Source organism: Petaurus breviceps, unplaced genomic scaffold (genome assembly GCF_028583685.1).
Source record: "Petaurus breviceps papuanus isolate PSGF00001 unplaced genomic scaffold, PetGlider_PUasm1.0 173, whole genome shotgun sequence".
Classification (NCBI taxonomy): Eukaryota; Metazoa; Chordata; class Mammalia; order Diprotodontia; family Petauridae; genus Petaurus; species Petaurus breviceps.
Genome location: NW_027185759.1, coordinates 31615324 through 31632930, shown reverse-complemented (window position 1 = coordinate 31632930; position 17607 = coordinate 31615324). Strand labels below are relative to the sequence as shown.

The 17607-nt window shown below is 39.4% G+C and overlaps 1 protein-coding gene across 1 annotated transcript; it reads left to right on the top strand.

Annotated features, from left to right (window-relative positions):
* Positions 1-12934: 12934 nt before the first annotated feature.
* On the top strand, positions 12935-16628 carry RPL22L1 (ribosomal protein L22 like 1). Its single transcript, XM_069083577.1, has 4 exons — positions 12935-13047; positions 15563-15655; positions 15837-15958; positions 16370-16628. The coding sequence occupies exons 1-4, from the start codon at positions 13039-13041 to the stop codon at positions 16512-16514; spliced, it is 369 nt and encodes a 122-aa protein (XP_068939678.1). The 5' UTR covers positions 12935-13038; the 3' UTR covers positions 16515-16628.
* Positions 16629-17607: the final 979 nt, after the last annotated feature.

Below are 17607 nucleotides of genomic sequence, written 5' to 3'. Positions count from 1 at the left end.
GTTTTCTGGTGACTTTTGCCAAACAGCATGTTGATCAGTTACTTAGATAAATCCTATACACTCTAAACAAAAACATTTGTCTATATACTCATTGCCAGTTTCTAAGCTTTGACAAAAGTGTTATCCATCAAATGGGATCTTCTAGGGAAAGTTAAAAATAGTTCTAAAATACTGTGTTTCACAATGGTGGGTGAAAATCCAAGCCTAGTCAGGTAGGTGTATTTTTGGATAAAACCCTTCCTTATAAAAGGAAGGGCAAGATGGGTAGAATCTTCAAAATGGCAGCTTCTAAGAAGACTGAAAAAGGAATTGGTTCTAATATGAATGTCAGCATCAGAAGTGCCCAGTACCTCCCCGAAAGTGTTCTAAATCTACTGATCCTGGAGTTTTTATGAGCCTAGAAAGACCTTTGGAAACAGCACTCAAAAGTTTGGTTGCATTTTGTTTGTGGTCTAAATGTAGTCTTTGGAGAGGAGAGTGTATTTGATTCCAGGGCTCTCCATGCAAGCCTGTTGTCACCTGCTTGACAATGAGCTAATCTTTGGGTAAATTCATGTTTGCAGCAAAAAAAAAAACCTACTGCAGTTACACCTCCTAATTCAGTTTTATGCAAGATTGAACTACTAACAGATTTCTACCTCTTTCATGTATCTGGTGGATTATTTAAATTTTTTTCACATTTTGAAACTAAGAAAATGGATTATGCAATATAATTTATAAAATCAGAAAATCCTGTCTTTTGCAATATTGACCATTCAAAAAGTCATTTTTCATTAAAAGGTAAGCAGTGTACTTCAGCTGAGCAAAGCTTAGAAGAAATTTAGTCTTTTATTTGTATAGTGTAAAGTATTAATACAGTTAATGACTCCTCAGTAAAGTTAGAAAGCTAAAACCATTTGCTTTTCTATTCATCTCACTGCTTTTAAAGAATAGTTTCAGCTTAGAGCATTTAGAAAAATAAAATGAGAGTTTAAACATATGTATAGAATTCCATGGTGATTTATTTCCTTTCATTTTGTATAGCTCCCCATTTAAAACTTTTTGCAATTAATATATAGATTTTTCCATTCACCAACTGTTAATTCTTAGCACATAATAATTACAGAAAAGTAACTGATTCTCATTTTCATTTGTTTTATACTGAGGATAAAATAATTAATGAGGAAATTCACATATTGAATGTTAATGCTTAAAATTTCCAAATGTGGGGGCAGCTAGGTGGCACAGTGAATAGAGACTCCGTGGAGTCAGGAGGACCTGAGTTCAAATCCAGCCTCAGACACTTAATACTAGCCGTGTGACCTTGGGCAAGTCACTTAACCCCAATTGCCCTGCTTTCTCCCCTCCAAAAAAGCAAAAAAAAAAAAATTTTTTTTTTTCGAAATGTGATCATCTTAAAGCTATGTGGAGTAGTCTGGCAAAAGCCTGGAGTCAAAGGTGAGGATTCTGATTCTTTAGCAAAATTGAGAATGATAAGGCCCAAAAAAGTAAAAGTTGATGTGGTTGAAGCAGCCCAGATTGAAAGCAAAAATAAATTTCTTTGACAGTGTCATTAGGCATCAAATGGGCAGCGTGCTGCCTGCCAGCAGAGAAACTGCAGAGTCGGATTAGATTATTTCAGGTAAAAGAAGCCAGGCAAGGCCTGAATGATATCTGGGATATTGAGAATGGAGAGGAGTCAGGCAGGGTTGGCAGATATTGTGAAGAACAGAGGCTAATGATGCACCAAGAGAGACTTAGCAAAGTCAGCCTGGCAGTACTGAACACAGATTGGCTTTGGAAATTAAGGTCAGGAACAAATGGAAAATCAAGTAAGTCTATGAAGATGGTTTTTCCAGGGAGCTCGTTTATATAGTGGTTTTCCACTGTCATAGATGTCTAGGTCCAGGAACAGATGTGCAGGGAAGATAGTGCAGTTCTGCGCCATATTTAAATTTCTGCTGGTGTCATTTTGTAAATTGCTTATTCTAGGACACTTAATAGTTAACTGGTGCTCTGAAAGAGGTAAATGCAATAGGTTACCTAAATCTAGGGCCAAGCATCTTTTAACAAGATGGAATCAAATTCACTCATTTCCAATAAGGGGAAGTCTCTGCTGTTCCAAAACTCCCTGCGCTTTAGAAAACATTAAGTTGTGCTCACCAGTGTGGGTTCATACGAAAATAATATCTAATAGGGAAATTGGCAGCAATTGAAGGAGAAAAGAAAGAAGTACTTGAAAGACAAAATACTTAACATTACAAAGTTTATAAGGAATAGGCAATAACAGAATATAATTTGATTATTTGAAAATGTAGTATACAGCCTCTTTGTCTATACTGAGGTATAGTTATAAATTCTTTGTAATTCAGTCCTTTGGCATGTAGTACATGGTAGCTGACCTGAAGACACTTTGGCCCACTTAGTAAGGAAAAGAATACTCTTATCTATGCTCAAATTCTTACTGCTGGCTCTTAAAACATTATATTTTCCTACATAGATACTCATACATAACTAGTTCCTACCTGACTAGAAGAGAGGGTATAACTACTTAGCAAAAGATGGCAGGTGGTGTTCTCAAGTAAACAGTTGTGGCTGTATCTTGAACTGTGCCTCAAGGGAAATTGAAGTATAACTGTAACCCAGTCATGGCTCTTCTGCCTAAACCCAGGGTAGCGTGGTATTGGTTTACAAACAGTGGCAGATCCTTATCCTTAGAATAGGATATCAGACTGGAAACTCATTTGTTCTTTGTCTCAGTGCTGAAGTTTTTGTATGGCTTCGGAAATGTCCTTGTGAGTGCCTCATTCCATGCCAACATGTTATTGCCCCTCTTGAAAGCTAAGTGTGGTGGCACTTGGGGCAGGTGCTTGCACACATACTTGCATGTATGGTAGCAGGAGTCTAGAAGAGCCCTTAAAAATGAAAACTTACTCTTGACCCAGTTTATATAATTTGAAAGACATGTTATATTCTGTTTCTTTCTTGGCACTGGATGTATATTGTTCTAAAAGCATTAAGAATCAGAAGAATGTGTGAAATTTGAGTTATTCTCAACAAATATTACAAGCCAAAGATATCAAATATTTTCAATAATATTCTATTTCTCACACTTCCACTCCGCTCCCCTCCCCCCCCACACACACACACAATGGGTAGGATGGAGGTGGGGATGAGAATAGTAGGTGTTTGCAGCCTGAGCAACCTTTAGGGTGGCCAGTGTTGATGCTGCAGCCTCTTAGGAAGACCCTGTACCTGGTGGACAACTCAGATATGCTTCCCTGCTGGATAATTAATACAGTGACATCCAGGTATTACCCTACAGGATTAAATAGAGCAGCACTTGAGCTGTTGGACTTAAGGGTAGGACTTAAAGGTCCCAGCTTGGGGATTATGGGAGGTGAGGCAAGGGGCAACAACTCCCAGTGGGAAAGGGAATATGGAGCAGGAGTAGCAATATATATGGTAGAAATTCAATTCAAATTGAGCATGTTTCAGTGTCATAGAAAACTAGAAATGCAGACCCGAAGAAAACAGAAGGAAGACAATAGAATATTTGAACATCACCTCAGATCCTAGTTGAAGATCTCAAGCACAGTACTTGAGAATGTTTCCTGAGTGCATGATTAACCAAGGATGTGCAATGCTGTGGCACTGGCACGTTTACTTAAAAGCTCCCATTCTGCCCAGATGAGATCACAGGTGAAGTCCTGTGCTCTCAGGGCACATTTTAGGGAAAGGCAAGAGATGAGTGTGGGAGAAGGCAGCAAGGATGACGGGCCACAGTGATGCTTTATGAGAATCAATTGAAGGAACTGAGGATGGTGAACCTGGAGAAGAGAATGCCAGCCATATTTTCAGGACTGTTGAATGAAAGAGATTCAACTTGTTCTTTTTGGCCCCAGAGGATAGAACTAGGAGTAGGAAAAGTTGCAAAAAGACAGTGGTTTGCTGAAAGGAAAAAGCTTTCTAACAATTAGATGATGTCCGCTCAGAACTAAAGGTCAAGGGTGGGCTGGAGCAGGGTGGCAGCGGTCACTCTTCCCAGAGAGATGAGCAACAAATCTCAAAATTCACAGTTTTCCAAAGGCATGAAAGACATCTATGCTATCTGTCTAAAAGAACATTATGGCCCAAGTTCCTCGTTGGAAAAAGTGAGATTTTCACAGAGTAATAGTATAAAAAACTGGAATTAAAATGTGACCAAAGGTGCTATATCTAAAGGATGGGGAATATAGATATTTTTAGTAATAGCACCAGGAAAGCCTCTTAATAAACTTTCATATATGGCTGATTTGTAGTTCAGTCATTTTCAGTTGTATACAACTCTTCATGACCCCATTTGGGGTTTTCTTGACAAAGATACTGAAGTAGTTTGCCAGTTCCTTCTCCAGTTCATCTTAACAGATGAGAAACTGAAGCAGAGTTGTATAATTTGCTTGGGGTCACACAGCTAGTTAGAGTCTGAGGCCAGATTTGAACTCAGGAAGATGTCTTCCTGGAACTCTATGTACTGTGCCACCTAGCTGAAGCCATGCATAACATCACAAGCTCAGAGATAGCTCAGAAAATCAGAAATTGTGTCTCCCTGCTCTTAGGCAGTGTCACAGGCTGTGCAGGGAACTCACCAGGCTTCCAGGGGTGATATACCATAGAAACACATTTTCCACAAGATCTTTTGTGGGGGAAATTTTATTTCATGAAATGCATTTTATGGATAGGTGAAGCATTTGAGAATAGCAGTTGTATGCAGCATTCTGATACTAAAAACATCTTATTTTAAAGTTGGAGGGAGGCTCCCCAGGGGAGAAATTATTTAGCCAAGTCCCAAAGTATAGTAGGATGACATAAAGAGAGAACACTCAAAAAGTTTAACATATGGAAATCTTATTACAGTACCCAGACCCTGGGTAGGGTTGAGAAAGATGTACTTAGGAGAAGAGGAAAGGGAGAAGTAGAAAGGGGAAATTTTTCTCACATAAAAGAGGCACACAAAGAAGAGCTTTTATGATGAAGGGGAAATAGGGAGGGATGGCAAGTAATACTTCAATCTTACTTTCATCAGAATTGGTTCAAAGAGGGAAGACTGTATATATATATGTGTGTGTGTGTGTGTGTGTGTGTGTGTGTGTGTGTGTGTGTATACACACACACACACACACACACACATTTGAATATAGAAATCTACCTTACCCAATAGGGAAATAGGAAAGGAAGGGGATAAGAAATAGAGGAGTGGGATGGGGGAGTGATAAAAGTAAGGCAGTGGTCAGAAGCAAAACATACTTTACAGGGGGGATGGGATAGAGAGAGAAAGAGAAATAGAGGAAAGTAAAATGTAGAGAAATATACGGTAATCATAACCATGAATGTGAATGGGATAAGCTCACCATCAAATGGAAGCAGATAGATTAGAAACTGGAATCCAACAATATGTTGCTTACAAGCAACACACTTAAAACAGAAGGACACATACAGAGTTAAAATAAAGAACTGGAGCGGAATCTATTTTTTTTTTCACCTGAAGACAAAAAAAAAAAAAGAAAGCAAGGGTGGCAATCATGATCTCAGCAAAGCAAAAGCAAAAATAGACCTAATTAAAAGAGATAATCAGGAAAATTACACTTTGTTAAGAGAAACCATAGATGATGGAGCAATATTTTTAAAATTTTACAGTTTTTCTGCTAAAAGCCTCATTTCTCAAATATATAGGGAACTAATATATATGTACATATATAAATAAATCAAATATATAGGGAACTTAGCCAAATTTATAAAAATAAGAGCCACTTCCCAATATAAATGGTCAAAGGATATGAACAGTTTTCAGAAGAAGAAATCAAGGCTATCTATAGTTATATGAAAAAAAATGCTCTGAGTCACTATTGATTAGAGAAAGACAAATTAAAACAACTCAGAGATACCACCTCAGACCTATCAGAAATGACAAATATTGGAGGAGATGAGAGAAAATAAATAGACTTATAAACTGTTGGTGGAGTAGTGAACTGGTCCAACCATTATGGAAAACAATTTGGAACAGGGACCCGAAAGCACTAAGGTTCAGGGCAGAGTTGTCTGGAAAGAATTCGTGAACTCAAGCAGTCTTCTAATCAAGTGGCAAAAAGTATATTATAACACTAATAAAGGTAGGTAGAACTCCTCTAAGAGACTTGCAACCTAACAAAAGTGACATAAAGCTTATATAGGAAACATTCAATGAGTGGTGTGCCAAGTATGATAATTAGGTGGTGAACATACAGTTTTTGTACCTTGCACACAAGTATCATTCACTACTGGCATGGCATGGGGTAGAGGGAGAGGTTCTTAAGGGATCTGTACATCTGTGTCTGTAACAAGATAACCTTGGGAGCTGATGCCTACTCCTTGACCTCTGGATCGTGTATGGTAACTGTGGGAATCAATACATTATAGTTCTGCTGGTACAAGATAGTCCTGTTCATACAAGGGAAACTACAGAGGTCGGCTTGTTCCTGTAGCAGGGAAAGATAGTTTGCCTCATTGGGCCCTCTTATGAGTTATTGCCAGATATAGGGTTTTTGGGTTGGGGAGAGGTATCGTCCTAGGGCTAGGGTCTAAGCACAAGCACCCCCTCAGAATCATGACCCTCTTGCTTTGTCTGGTTAGTAGCTTCCAAAAGCACCCTAGTTCTTACTGCACAGCCAACCAAGACGTATGTACATACTCCAAATCAGAAAGAAAGCCACTTGTATTACTTATCATCACATCTTTCTAGAAGCAAGGATTCCCCTTCCCACCCTGCCCATCACATCTGGATTTTTGCACTAGCCTCCTTTCTGCTCTCTCAGTGTCCAATATTTCCTTCTTCTAATCTTATACTCTGTTTCAAGAAGTAATCTTACCAAAAGATTACTTCATTCTCCTTGTTTCAAGCTTTTCAATAATTTCCTCTTATCTACAGAATAAACTCCAGACTCCTTAGCTGGGAGTTTAAGTCCTTCTACACTCTCGTCCCTACCTTCCTTTCCAACTTCCCAAATGGAACTCTATTCCAGCCAGAACAGTCCATCAAATTAATACTACAAACATTTGCATTCCTTCTCTGGTACCTTTTTTCCTCATGAGGCCCCTGCCTGACACAGCCTGTCATATAACCCTTATTCTTACAAATCTGAAACAGTTGCCTATATATCTTGGAAATTAGTTGCTGCAAAGATTTTTCCCCATTTACCTGTTTTTCTTCTCCTTTTAGCTATAAAAACTTTAATTTTATGCAAGTTGTCCATTTTACCTTTTATGTATCTTGTTTCATCACAATTTTTTTCTCTCCATAGATCACACAAGTAATTTCTTCCTTCTCTGATTTGTGTATGATGTTACCCTTTATGTCTAAGTTATGGAACTTACTTTAGTATATGATAGTTGATCTATATACAATTTCTGCCAGAGTGCTTTCCAGCTTTCCCAATAGCTTTCATTCAAAAATGAGCTTGTACCTCTATGACTGGAATCTTTGGCTTAGCATGCACTAGGCTCCTGTGCTACTTTGATTCTGTAAATTATGTACCTTATCTGTTCTACGGATCAATCTCTCTATTTATTACCCAAATGCCAAATTGTTTTGATGATTATGGCTTTTGTAATGTAGATTGTAATCTGAAACTCAAATCAAGTAAGAGTTAGAAACTCTTCCTTCCCACTTTTCCCCCTTAACTTCCTTTGATAATCTTGGCTTTCAGCTCCTCTACAAGATAATTGTTATTTTTTCTAGTTCTGTAAAGTAATTCTTTGGTAGTTTGATTGGTATGACACTGAATAAGTCAAAGAATTTAGGTAGTATTTTTATTTGTATTATATTGGCTTGGTCTACCCATAAGTAATTAATATTTCTCCAGTTATTAGATCTGTTTTTAATTTAGGCTGTTAATTTAATTTAGAACTGTTATATATTTATAATAATTTCTGTATACTTCAGCATTCTCTTTTATTTCCTATGTGTTATTTTCATCTCCCTAACTAAACCATAAATTCCTTGAAGAAAGAGACTATTATTCTTCTGATAGTATTCTTCACAGCTGCTAATAGAGTGCTAAGTAAACCACATGACTGGTTTTCAGTAAATATGTTTGGATTGGTAGAGTAAAGGAGTAGTGATTTTTTTTTGGCAAGGCAATTGGGGTTAAGTGACTTGCCTAAGGTCACACAGCTAATAAGTGTGTCAAGTGAGTGAGACTGGATTTGAACTCAGGTCCTCCTGAATCCAGGGCCAGTGCTCTACTCATTGTATCACCTAGCTGCCCCCAAAAGTGATTTCTGGCTTCCCTAGTCATTTGTCCAAAACTATGCCACCTTTTTTCCCTTTGTTTGAATACTGGTGCACACAATACTCAGAACTACCTTTTGTCTCACAAAACTTGGAATTCCTCCATGGTATTTCTTTTGCCATTTTTTTCTGTTACATCTGACATCTTAACATGTGGCCTTATGAAGATCACAGTTGAATGCAATAAATATTTATTAAGCCATTGAATGTTCTGTGAATAAGAAAAAAATTAAGTCAAACAGAGCTATTTTTAATTTTAAAAACAAAAAGATAAAATAGAGGAAAATATGTTAAATGCAATCCAATCAAAAGCCAGCATTTATTAACCACTTAGTATCCATAAGACACTACTAAATGCTGAGAATTCACACAAATCTGAGAAAGTTCCTGTCCTCAAATACCTTACATTCTGGAATACAAGATGTAAACAAGGCATAGTGATACTGAAGTAATATAAAGCTTTAGAGTTCATATAGTATATGACGCTTGTTATCAGAGCTACACAACTCTCTGAAATAGGTGCTATTATTATCCCCCTTTTACATGAGGCTCAGTTACTTGCCCAAGGTCTTAGCTAGTAGGTGTCATGGGTGAGATTTTGAACCCAGACTTTCCTGACTCTAAGTCAACTCCACTATGCATAACTACTTGGGGATCAAAAAAGTTTTCCCTAAAGAGAAGACACATAAACCGAACCTTGAATAGAGATAGGAACTCTAGGGAGTGGATCCAAGGAAGGAGTGCATTCCAGGCAAAACTGATGAAGGGCCAAATGGTAATTAGGTCAGTCTGAGATAAAAAGAATTACAGAACCAAGTAAACCATGTTTTTATACAATAGAACAAATGTTACGGTCAGTGTTAAGATCTTTTCTCCTTAGTAAGTAGCAGAAAAACAGTGGTCTGTGGAATATAACCAGTCCAAAGAAGGTGTTTATTCATTTCATAATTGCCTCAAATTTAGCATATTCTAAATTCAGAGGGAAATGAAAGGACAAATAAAGGCAGGTGTCCGGGTATGGACCTGGGAACACTGAATTCACTCAGTGCCTCCTGAAACTCATAGTGATTAGAGAGACTGCTTCAGACTAATGAAATTAGTGCCTGAAGAAGGTGCTCTAATTAGTATCTGCTGACAGCAGAGTCCTGAGGCATTCTACAAACTTACAAGCATTTCCCTGTAATGGAACTATTGTCTACAAAGAGCCTGGACTTTAAGTCAGAGGATCTGGGATAAAACCCAACCCTGGAAGCTCTGGGCTATGTGACCTTGGACTAAGTCCCATTCCTTGTCCCAGCTTCACTTTCTTCATCTGCAAAATGGGGGAAAGGGAGTGGTAAGAGGCTCAAACATTTAAAGCTGGAAAAAACTTCTTGGTCATCCTTTCCAACCCCCTTATTCTGCAGATGAAGAACTGGTGCTCAGAGAGTTAACTGACTTTTCTAAAGTCATACACCAGGTAAAGCCAGGTCCTCTGACTCCAAATCTGGTCTTCTTTTTAGAATTCATCTTAATTATCTTAATTAGGTGCTTTCTAGATCTAACCATAAGATCTGGGATCCAGGAAAGTGTCTTGGGGAGCACAATACCCCTGACTATTTGAGGGGTATCAAGTGTTCCTTTCACATTGGATCTGTTAGCTTTCACTATAGAAGCCAGAACATGGGAATTTAAGACTCCAGCCTGAGGAATTTCATGTTCAAGACAACAAAGGAAATGAAAAAATTTCAATATTAAAAGAGATTTATTATTGAAAGATCATTCCTTTTATTCACCCTTCCCTAAACAAACCCTTTGGGTCTGATTCAAGCTAAAATTTAGCTGGACTTGTCAGAGGAAAGTTTACCCCCTCTTTAGATATGTTCTACAAGATCCTACCTAAATCAAACAGCTTTATGTATGGCCCTACCAATGGCCTTCCCAGAGTTTAATTTGTGTTCCACACAATCAACTATCTGATGGAGAAAAAAAAAGGAAGAGGAAGAACTAGGATGTATTTTCTCGAATAGATTTTTCTTTCTTTCTTTTTGGAGGGGGGAGGGCAGGGCAATTGGGGTTAAGTGACTTGCCCAAGGTCACAAGGCTAGTAAGTGTTAAGTGTCTGAGGTTGGATTTGAATTCAGGTCCTCCTGACTCCAGGACTGGTACTCTATTCACTGCACCACCTAGCCACCCCAAATAGATTTTTATTACTAAGCTACTGGAAACTAGAGTGAGGAACTGGTTAACAAGAAAGAGATAGATAATGACGAAAGTTGGAGTGGCATTGGAAGGAGTAAGAGAATCTCCAAAAACATGCTGAATTGAACCTTTTATTCCAAATTGTTTTCTTATATATCCCTATTCAGATGTAGCAACACCAACGTAATGTGGGGACTGAATCAATAGCCCAGTTACCCTAGCCTAAAGTAACTAACAAGATGCTATGGTACCTAAACCAGGTGAGAACACCTATACTGAATCAATAAATGACTTTAGATTAGGTGCAACAAATCTACAATTAATTTAGAAGTACTTGAAAGCTATCAAGCAGAATGAAGTGTTATTGCACATGGAGTACATTGGTTTGGTTGAAGAGGGTTTTTGTGAAAATCAAATGAGGTATTTGTAAAGCACTTAACACAGTGCCTGGAACATTGTAGGTACTATATAAATGATAGCTAGTATAATGATGACTGGCGGTGATGACAATGATGATGACAATGACGATGATGATGATGACGATGATGACGATAATGATGACAATGACGATGATGATGATGACGATGATGATGATGACGATGATGATGATGATGATGATGATGATGATGATGACGATGATGACGATAATGATGCTATACAGGGTTGTATAAAACCAGCAAGCTATTTTAGAATCAGGGATTTGAGCTTCTAATAGCAGAGAGGTCTGTCTCAGCTAAATCCCTGAAGGGAAATGACTTTTGAAAGGGGAGAAAATGAGTCTCTTCTTCCATTCAGTTGGCTGGAAGATGGCCTTGTGAACCTGGAAGTATCAAAGGATAAATTACAAATCCTTCCCTTGCTGCCTCTAACTGTATGTACTATATTACTGGTCTCCTTTGTTCCTAGTGACATCATAAGGAAATACCCACTTATCCCTTCTCCATAGACAAGCCCTAAGTTTAGGGAAAAGTCTATAGATCCTGGAGGCACAAAACCCTTCCCATTTTACACAGACTATGAGAAGCCTCTGTCCCAATTTAGGTTCCTGCCCTTCAATCCACCTTAGTTGAAATTAGCCTAAATTAGTGGGTTAGGCAGAACAACAAAATCTTCCATGGGAAATTAGTTTCTGTGTTGTGTCCCAGGTCAGTGATTTCTTGGCCTTCTGGATGGAAGTCCAGTGACTCAGCTTAGCCCCATGGGTTTCAATGTGAAACACTGATGAAAGGAGCCATGACTAAATTTTATAATTATTAGAGAGTGAGAGAGACTGAGAACATGAGTGCCTTTTTTCACCTATTATTATGCTGCTGTTGATGGTAGTAGCACTCATATAGCATTTTTAAGGTTTGCAAACTTGTTACCTCAATTGAACCTCACAACAACCATATGATTGTAGATGCCATTATTCCCTTTTACAGAGGAGAGAACTGAGTCGAAGAAAGGTTAAGTGACTTGCCCAGTTAAGCTTTAGCGGCAGTACCTAGTGATACAGCTAGTAAATGTCTAGGAGGAGATTTGAACTCAGTTCTTCCTGACTCCAGGTCCAACACTCTGTCCATTACACAGAAAAGCTCTAGATGATAAAGGAATTATCCAGTCCAGCCTTTACTACTTTCTCCAACTAAATGACTTGCACAAGGCTGAACAGCTGATAATTCAGTCATCCAAAGTGCATTTATTAAACACCTCCTATGTTCTGTGCTAAGTTGTGGAGATAGGAAGCAAGACATTTCTTGCCCTCAAAGAGTTTACAGTCTAATGGCAGAGGCTTTTAGAGACTAAATAGGAAACAATTAACAGCGGAAAAGGCTTCTGGAGTCTTCTGACTCCGGTGTGTTCAATCATTGCCCCATGCTTCCTCCTTATTTGACCCCGGAGGAAGCTAAGTCCCAGAATTCTGAAGTTCAAGGCAGGTGCCCGCACAAACACTTTTTTGTCTTTGTCACACGCACGAGCTGATGGCAAAATATGGAAAAAAGGAGAGATTTTTCGTGAATGTGATCATTCACCTACAAAGAGCTGGGACCTACGCTGGCGGTGGGGGGAGAGGAGGGAGAAGATGCAGAGAACGAGAATCTTGCTCCTGCCTTCAATAAGCGTAAATTTCCCTACTGTAATTCCCATTCCGTCTATACCACTTTTGACCCTAAATTATGGGGGGAACCCGATTTATCGTACGCCAAAACTGAGGGATTTCTATGGGTGCACAGCAGATTTGAGCAAGGGAGTTGGAGTCCTGACCCAAAAACCTGGCAAAAATCATTTAATGTCTTCCAGCCTCGACTGCCTCATCTGTAAAAAGAGGCGAATCATAGCCCCTAACTCCAAGACCCAGAACTGGCCAAGGAGGTGGAAAACAGTGCAGCCGCCTTCACGGCGGAGGATGCTACTGCCGACTCCGCCCACTCCAGGCCACACCCCTCGTCTCCTTGGTTACCAACTTACGCCTCCTCGGAACTCGTCTTCCCGGCAGCGTCTTTACGTCATTCCATGAGTGCCTGGGCGTACGCCGTGCTATAAGTAGAGAGTGCGCAGGCGCGGCTTCCCTTTCCGCAACGTGTGTGTCCAAGATGGCGCCGGTAAGCAGGGGCACTGGGAGCCTGGGGACGCGGCGGGAGCCCCGAGGGGGGTGTGCGTGCGTGTGTTTCACGCGTGTGTGTGTGCACGCACGTGTGTGTATATGTGTGTCCGGCGCCAAGCCGCGGGCCCTTCCGCTCCCCTCCCCCCACGAGGGCCGGGGGGCCGCTGCGCGGGAAGGGGTCCCGTCCCGGGCCTCGGCCTCGGCCTCCCTCCTGCCGGGTCTGGGGACGGAAGTGGGGGTGCATTCTGGGGGGCGGAGACAGGGGACCCCCTTTGGGGACCACGGCGCCACGCTTATGCGCGTTCCGACTTACGTATTCTTGTAACTTATGTCCATAGTCAGGTTGGTTTCTGTAAAACTAATAATGTAGCCAGCCTGCTGTGTACCAGGCTTTGTGCTAAACCCTTTATACTTACCTCATTTGATGTTCCCAACAATGGGGGGTGCTAGTTTACAGATGATTGCGGGATAAGCATATATGTAGCGCCTACTGTGTACGGGCTCTCCAAGGTCATTAGGATGATACTATTATCATTTTACAGATGAGAGAGGGAATAAGCATATATGGAGAGCCTGTATATTAGGCTCTCTGCTAAGTCCATTAGGTCAATGCTGTTATTCCCATTTTACAGATGAGTGGGAATGTGTGTACCACCTACTGTGTACAGTCCCTGTGCTAAGGTTTTTCAATGATCTCATTTGATGCTCATAACTCTGGGAGAGGTGGTTGCTCTTAGGGTCTCCATTTTACAGTTAAGGAAACTGAGGCAGGTTAAGTGACTTGCTCAGAGTCTAGATATTCCGGGCCCAGTGCTGTTTACTGTGTCCACTGTATAAAGTAGGTTTGGATTATAGAGAGTTGGTTCAGTCAGAGGTCGGGTTTGACAGGTCCTCGGTCTGATTGAGAGCAAAGATCATAGTAACAACTGGGATCTCAGCCACAAAACTGCCTCTCCAAATCTGTCATTGATTCCGCGGCCTCCCATTAAATTAGTAAACATTTATTAAGCTCCTACTGTGAGACAGGCACTGTTGCTGAGTTCTGGGGTGGGGATACAGAAAGGGGGAAAAGATAGTCCCTGCCCCTTAGGAACTTAGACTCTAACAGGGGATAGATACTACATGCCAACAAATAAATACAAACCATATATAGGGTAAGTCAGATAATTAACAGGGCACTAGAGTTAGGAAGGATTATGAAAGGCCTTCTTTAGAAGATGAGACTTGATGGAAACCTTGAGATGTATGGGGTGACATCCAGCAAAAATGCCGTGTAAATAACAAAGTTTTGGTTCAAGTTCGTATTTCTGTAACATATAAGTTGGTACTACATAAGTATTTCTTGTTTCCTATCCTAAAAGATGCATTCGAACAGTGGAAAATGCTGGATTTGGAAGTAAGATTTCACAATCCCTGTTCTGCTACATAGTATTTGTGTTACCCTGGATAACTCCACTTGACCTCGGATGTAAACTGTAGGAGTTGAATTCAAGATGCCACAAGCTATGGTGTAGAACTTAGAATAATCCAGGATGTAATTGAGTAGCCTCTTTTCAGACATGTCAAGCAGGGCCACACCTGCCGAGTGCTAACCACAGAACTTGATTCTGATTATGTAGTAAGAAGTTTTCAGGAGAGATGATTTTGTAGAACTAATCTCGATGATTTACCCAGTCCCAGGGTTGAGCAGGTCATGGCAGTCTTAAGTAATATCACTAAAACCTTTCTGATAACTATCCTTCCCTTTCTGGGTTCTTGAGCATCATGGGACCTTAGAATCCACCCTGTTTTGTGGCTAACTCTTCAGCTGTGATAATATCCCTCTTGATGTGTGTTGGACACCAAATCTTGCTCACTTAACTGTTTAAGAGGCCCCTTCAAGACGATCTCTTTTTCTTTATTACAGAATTAAGAATAGATTAACTTGCCCTAATTATGACTGGTGGGCATGCAAGCACTTTTTTTATTCAGTTTTTCAATTTAAAACCCTGTAACTTAACATTTGGGGAAAACAGCAAAGCTTAGAGAAACCAAGGAGCTGAACACCCTTATTTGTAACTGTAGTTGAACTTGGTTTTAGAATTAACCTCATCCTATAAAATTGATAAAGAATTTTTTTTTAAATGAATTCTCTTAACTTTTAAAACATGTGATGGCTTCCACGACTTGTTCAGGAGGTTACTTTTTGCTCTTTTCCCTGTGTGTTTAGGAAGAGAAGAGCTGAACTTAATGGAATTCAGAACTTTTTTTTCCATCCAGATACTTGCTAAATCTATGCAAATGACATGGAAATCTATACTTAAATTAGGTTTCGTTTTATGAAAGTATCCACAATGGGATATTGACTGAGATATTTTTTTCCCTGTAATGTATTTAAAATTAATTATTTCTTGGCAAACTTCTGCATATACTGTATTTTCCTCTATTTTCTATTAGATCTGCATTTTATAGAATAACTATTGAAAAACCTCTTCCCTGTGGTTTTGTTTTGTTTTTTGTTTTTGTTTTTTAAGCCAAAAGATAAGAAGGCTAAGAGATCCACTTGGAAGTTTAACCTTGACCTTACTCATCCAGTTGAAGATGGAATCTTTGATTCTGGAAATTTTGTAAGTGACAGTTTATTTACATACATCCTTGGGAGGTTTTAAATTTTTAGTACTAGAATTTAACTAACCTGTAAATGAGACTATGATTTTAACCTAAGCTGTATTCCTAGGGTGCCTTCCCTAGTGAATATCTAGGGTTACCTTCCCTAGTGCTGTATTCTTTCTGTATTTTTCAAAATAGGAGCAGTTCTTGAAGGAGAAAGTTAAAGTCAATGGAAAAACGGGGAACCTAGGGAATGTTGTTCATATCGAACGCTTCAAGAATAAGATCACTGTTGTGTCTGAGAAGCAGTTCTCTAAACGGTAAGAGCATAATCTTGGTTTTTCTTAATTTGTCTAACTGACATTGTGGGAAAGAGGTCCTTTGTTTTATTTTGTGCACATCTGGAACTACCATGGGTGTCATTCCCACTTTAAAATGACTTTATAATGGGCAAGGGACAGGAAAAATACATGCCAACACTAAGGTTATGGTTTCAAATATTGACTGACTTTGCCTGGCCCTTCTTTCCAGAGTGATCTGTCTTTTGGTTAGTGCCTATATATTTGAATGTTCAAGTGGGAGCATAGAAATTTGTTCTGTTCTTCAAAGTCACAAGTAATTACAAATCTGGAGATGTTCCCAGAGGCATGCATTATAATGGGCCACATCGTTATTTAATTCCATTTGATTTTTAAGATAATATTAAATGTGTTTTTCTTTTTCTCCCCAAGATACTTAAAATATCTTACCAAGAAATATCTTAAGAAGAATAATCTTCGTGATTGGCTTCGTGTGGTTGCATCTGACAAGGAGACATACGAACTTCGTTATTTCCAGATTAGTCAAGATGAGGAAGGTTCTGAATCTGAAGATTAAATGGGAAGCTGAGCCCTTTCTTAGGGGCTTTGAATTTTAAATGTCAAAAAAAAAAGGCAAACATGAATACACTTTAACTTATTGGCAAATAAAACTTACAGCAATGTTTAAAAACCTCCTTTGTTGTGTTTAAAGGTCTTTAGAGCAAGACAACACTAATTGCATTTGATTTTTATTTATGATCGTTGTTATTTACTAAAATTTCTTAGGTAGAATTTTTAGAAGAAGTATTCCAAGCTTTTGGGTGGGCTGAGGGGGGAAGGGTACTCAGAAGTATCTTGTTTTCACTTTCTTGAGCAGTAAAACCTATACAGGTCTTTATGGCAATTTATATATGTGGTGGAATGAAAACTCGGGCTTGAGAAATCAGATGTGGCATGTGAGCTTGGTCCTAAAGAGAGAGCTGACAATTTTAAGAGGTGGGAGGACTGGATTCAAAGTGTGGAGGGGAAGGAAAGCCTGGGTAAAGCTAAAGTAAGTGCATGTACAGGACTCTCAGGATGTAGGCAGCCTACCTATTGTAAGAGGTTGGAACCAAACCTATGGCTTGAAACAAACAGGGCAGCTAATTGTGGATAATAAGTGGATGGAGCACTGGGCCTGGAGTCACAAAGACTCACCTTCCTGGGTTCAAATTTGGTCTCAGACACTTAGTAGCTGTGTGATCCTAGATGAGTCACTGAAACCTGTTTGCCTCAGTTTCCTCATCTGTAAAATGGGCTGGAGAAAGAAATGACAAAGCACTTCAGTGTCTGTGCCGAGGAAACCCCTAACAGGGTAATGAAGAGTCAGATGTGACTGAAAAGATTCTTTTCCTAGAAGCTTGTATCTTCATTAGGGCATCATTCCAGTTTGAAAAAAAGGACCCCTGTTGAATTTTTGAGGCAGTCGCGATTTGTAAGTACTGTGCCAAAGGCACCATGAATGTTTGTGGGATTGCAAGTTGAACTTTTAAAGACCATCCTATAAAACTAGCTGAAATTTTAAAGTGTATTTTTTGGACATTCAAATATTCCAACACATAATCCTTTCTCTTCCTTTAGAAGGAACACCATCCTTGAAGATAAAGGCTAGTAGGAGGCCTGAGGATCTC

Bases quoted from the DNA above. Each gene is read 5' to 3' on its own strand.
- RPL22L1 (XM_069083577.1), top strand. The intron at 15,656-15,836 runs GTAAGTGACAGT...TTTTCAAAATAG, and splicing joins TCTTTGATTCTGGAAATTTT to GAGCAGTTCTTGAAGGAGAA. The intron at 15,959-16,369 runs GTAAGAGCATAA...TTTCTCCCCAAG, and splicing joins GAGAAGCAGTTCTCTAAACG to ATACTTAAAATATCTTACCA.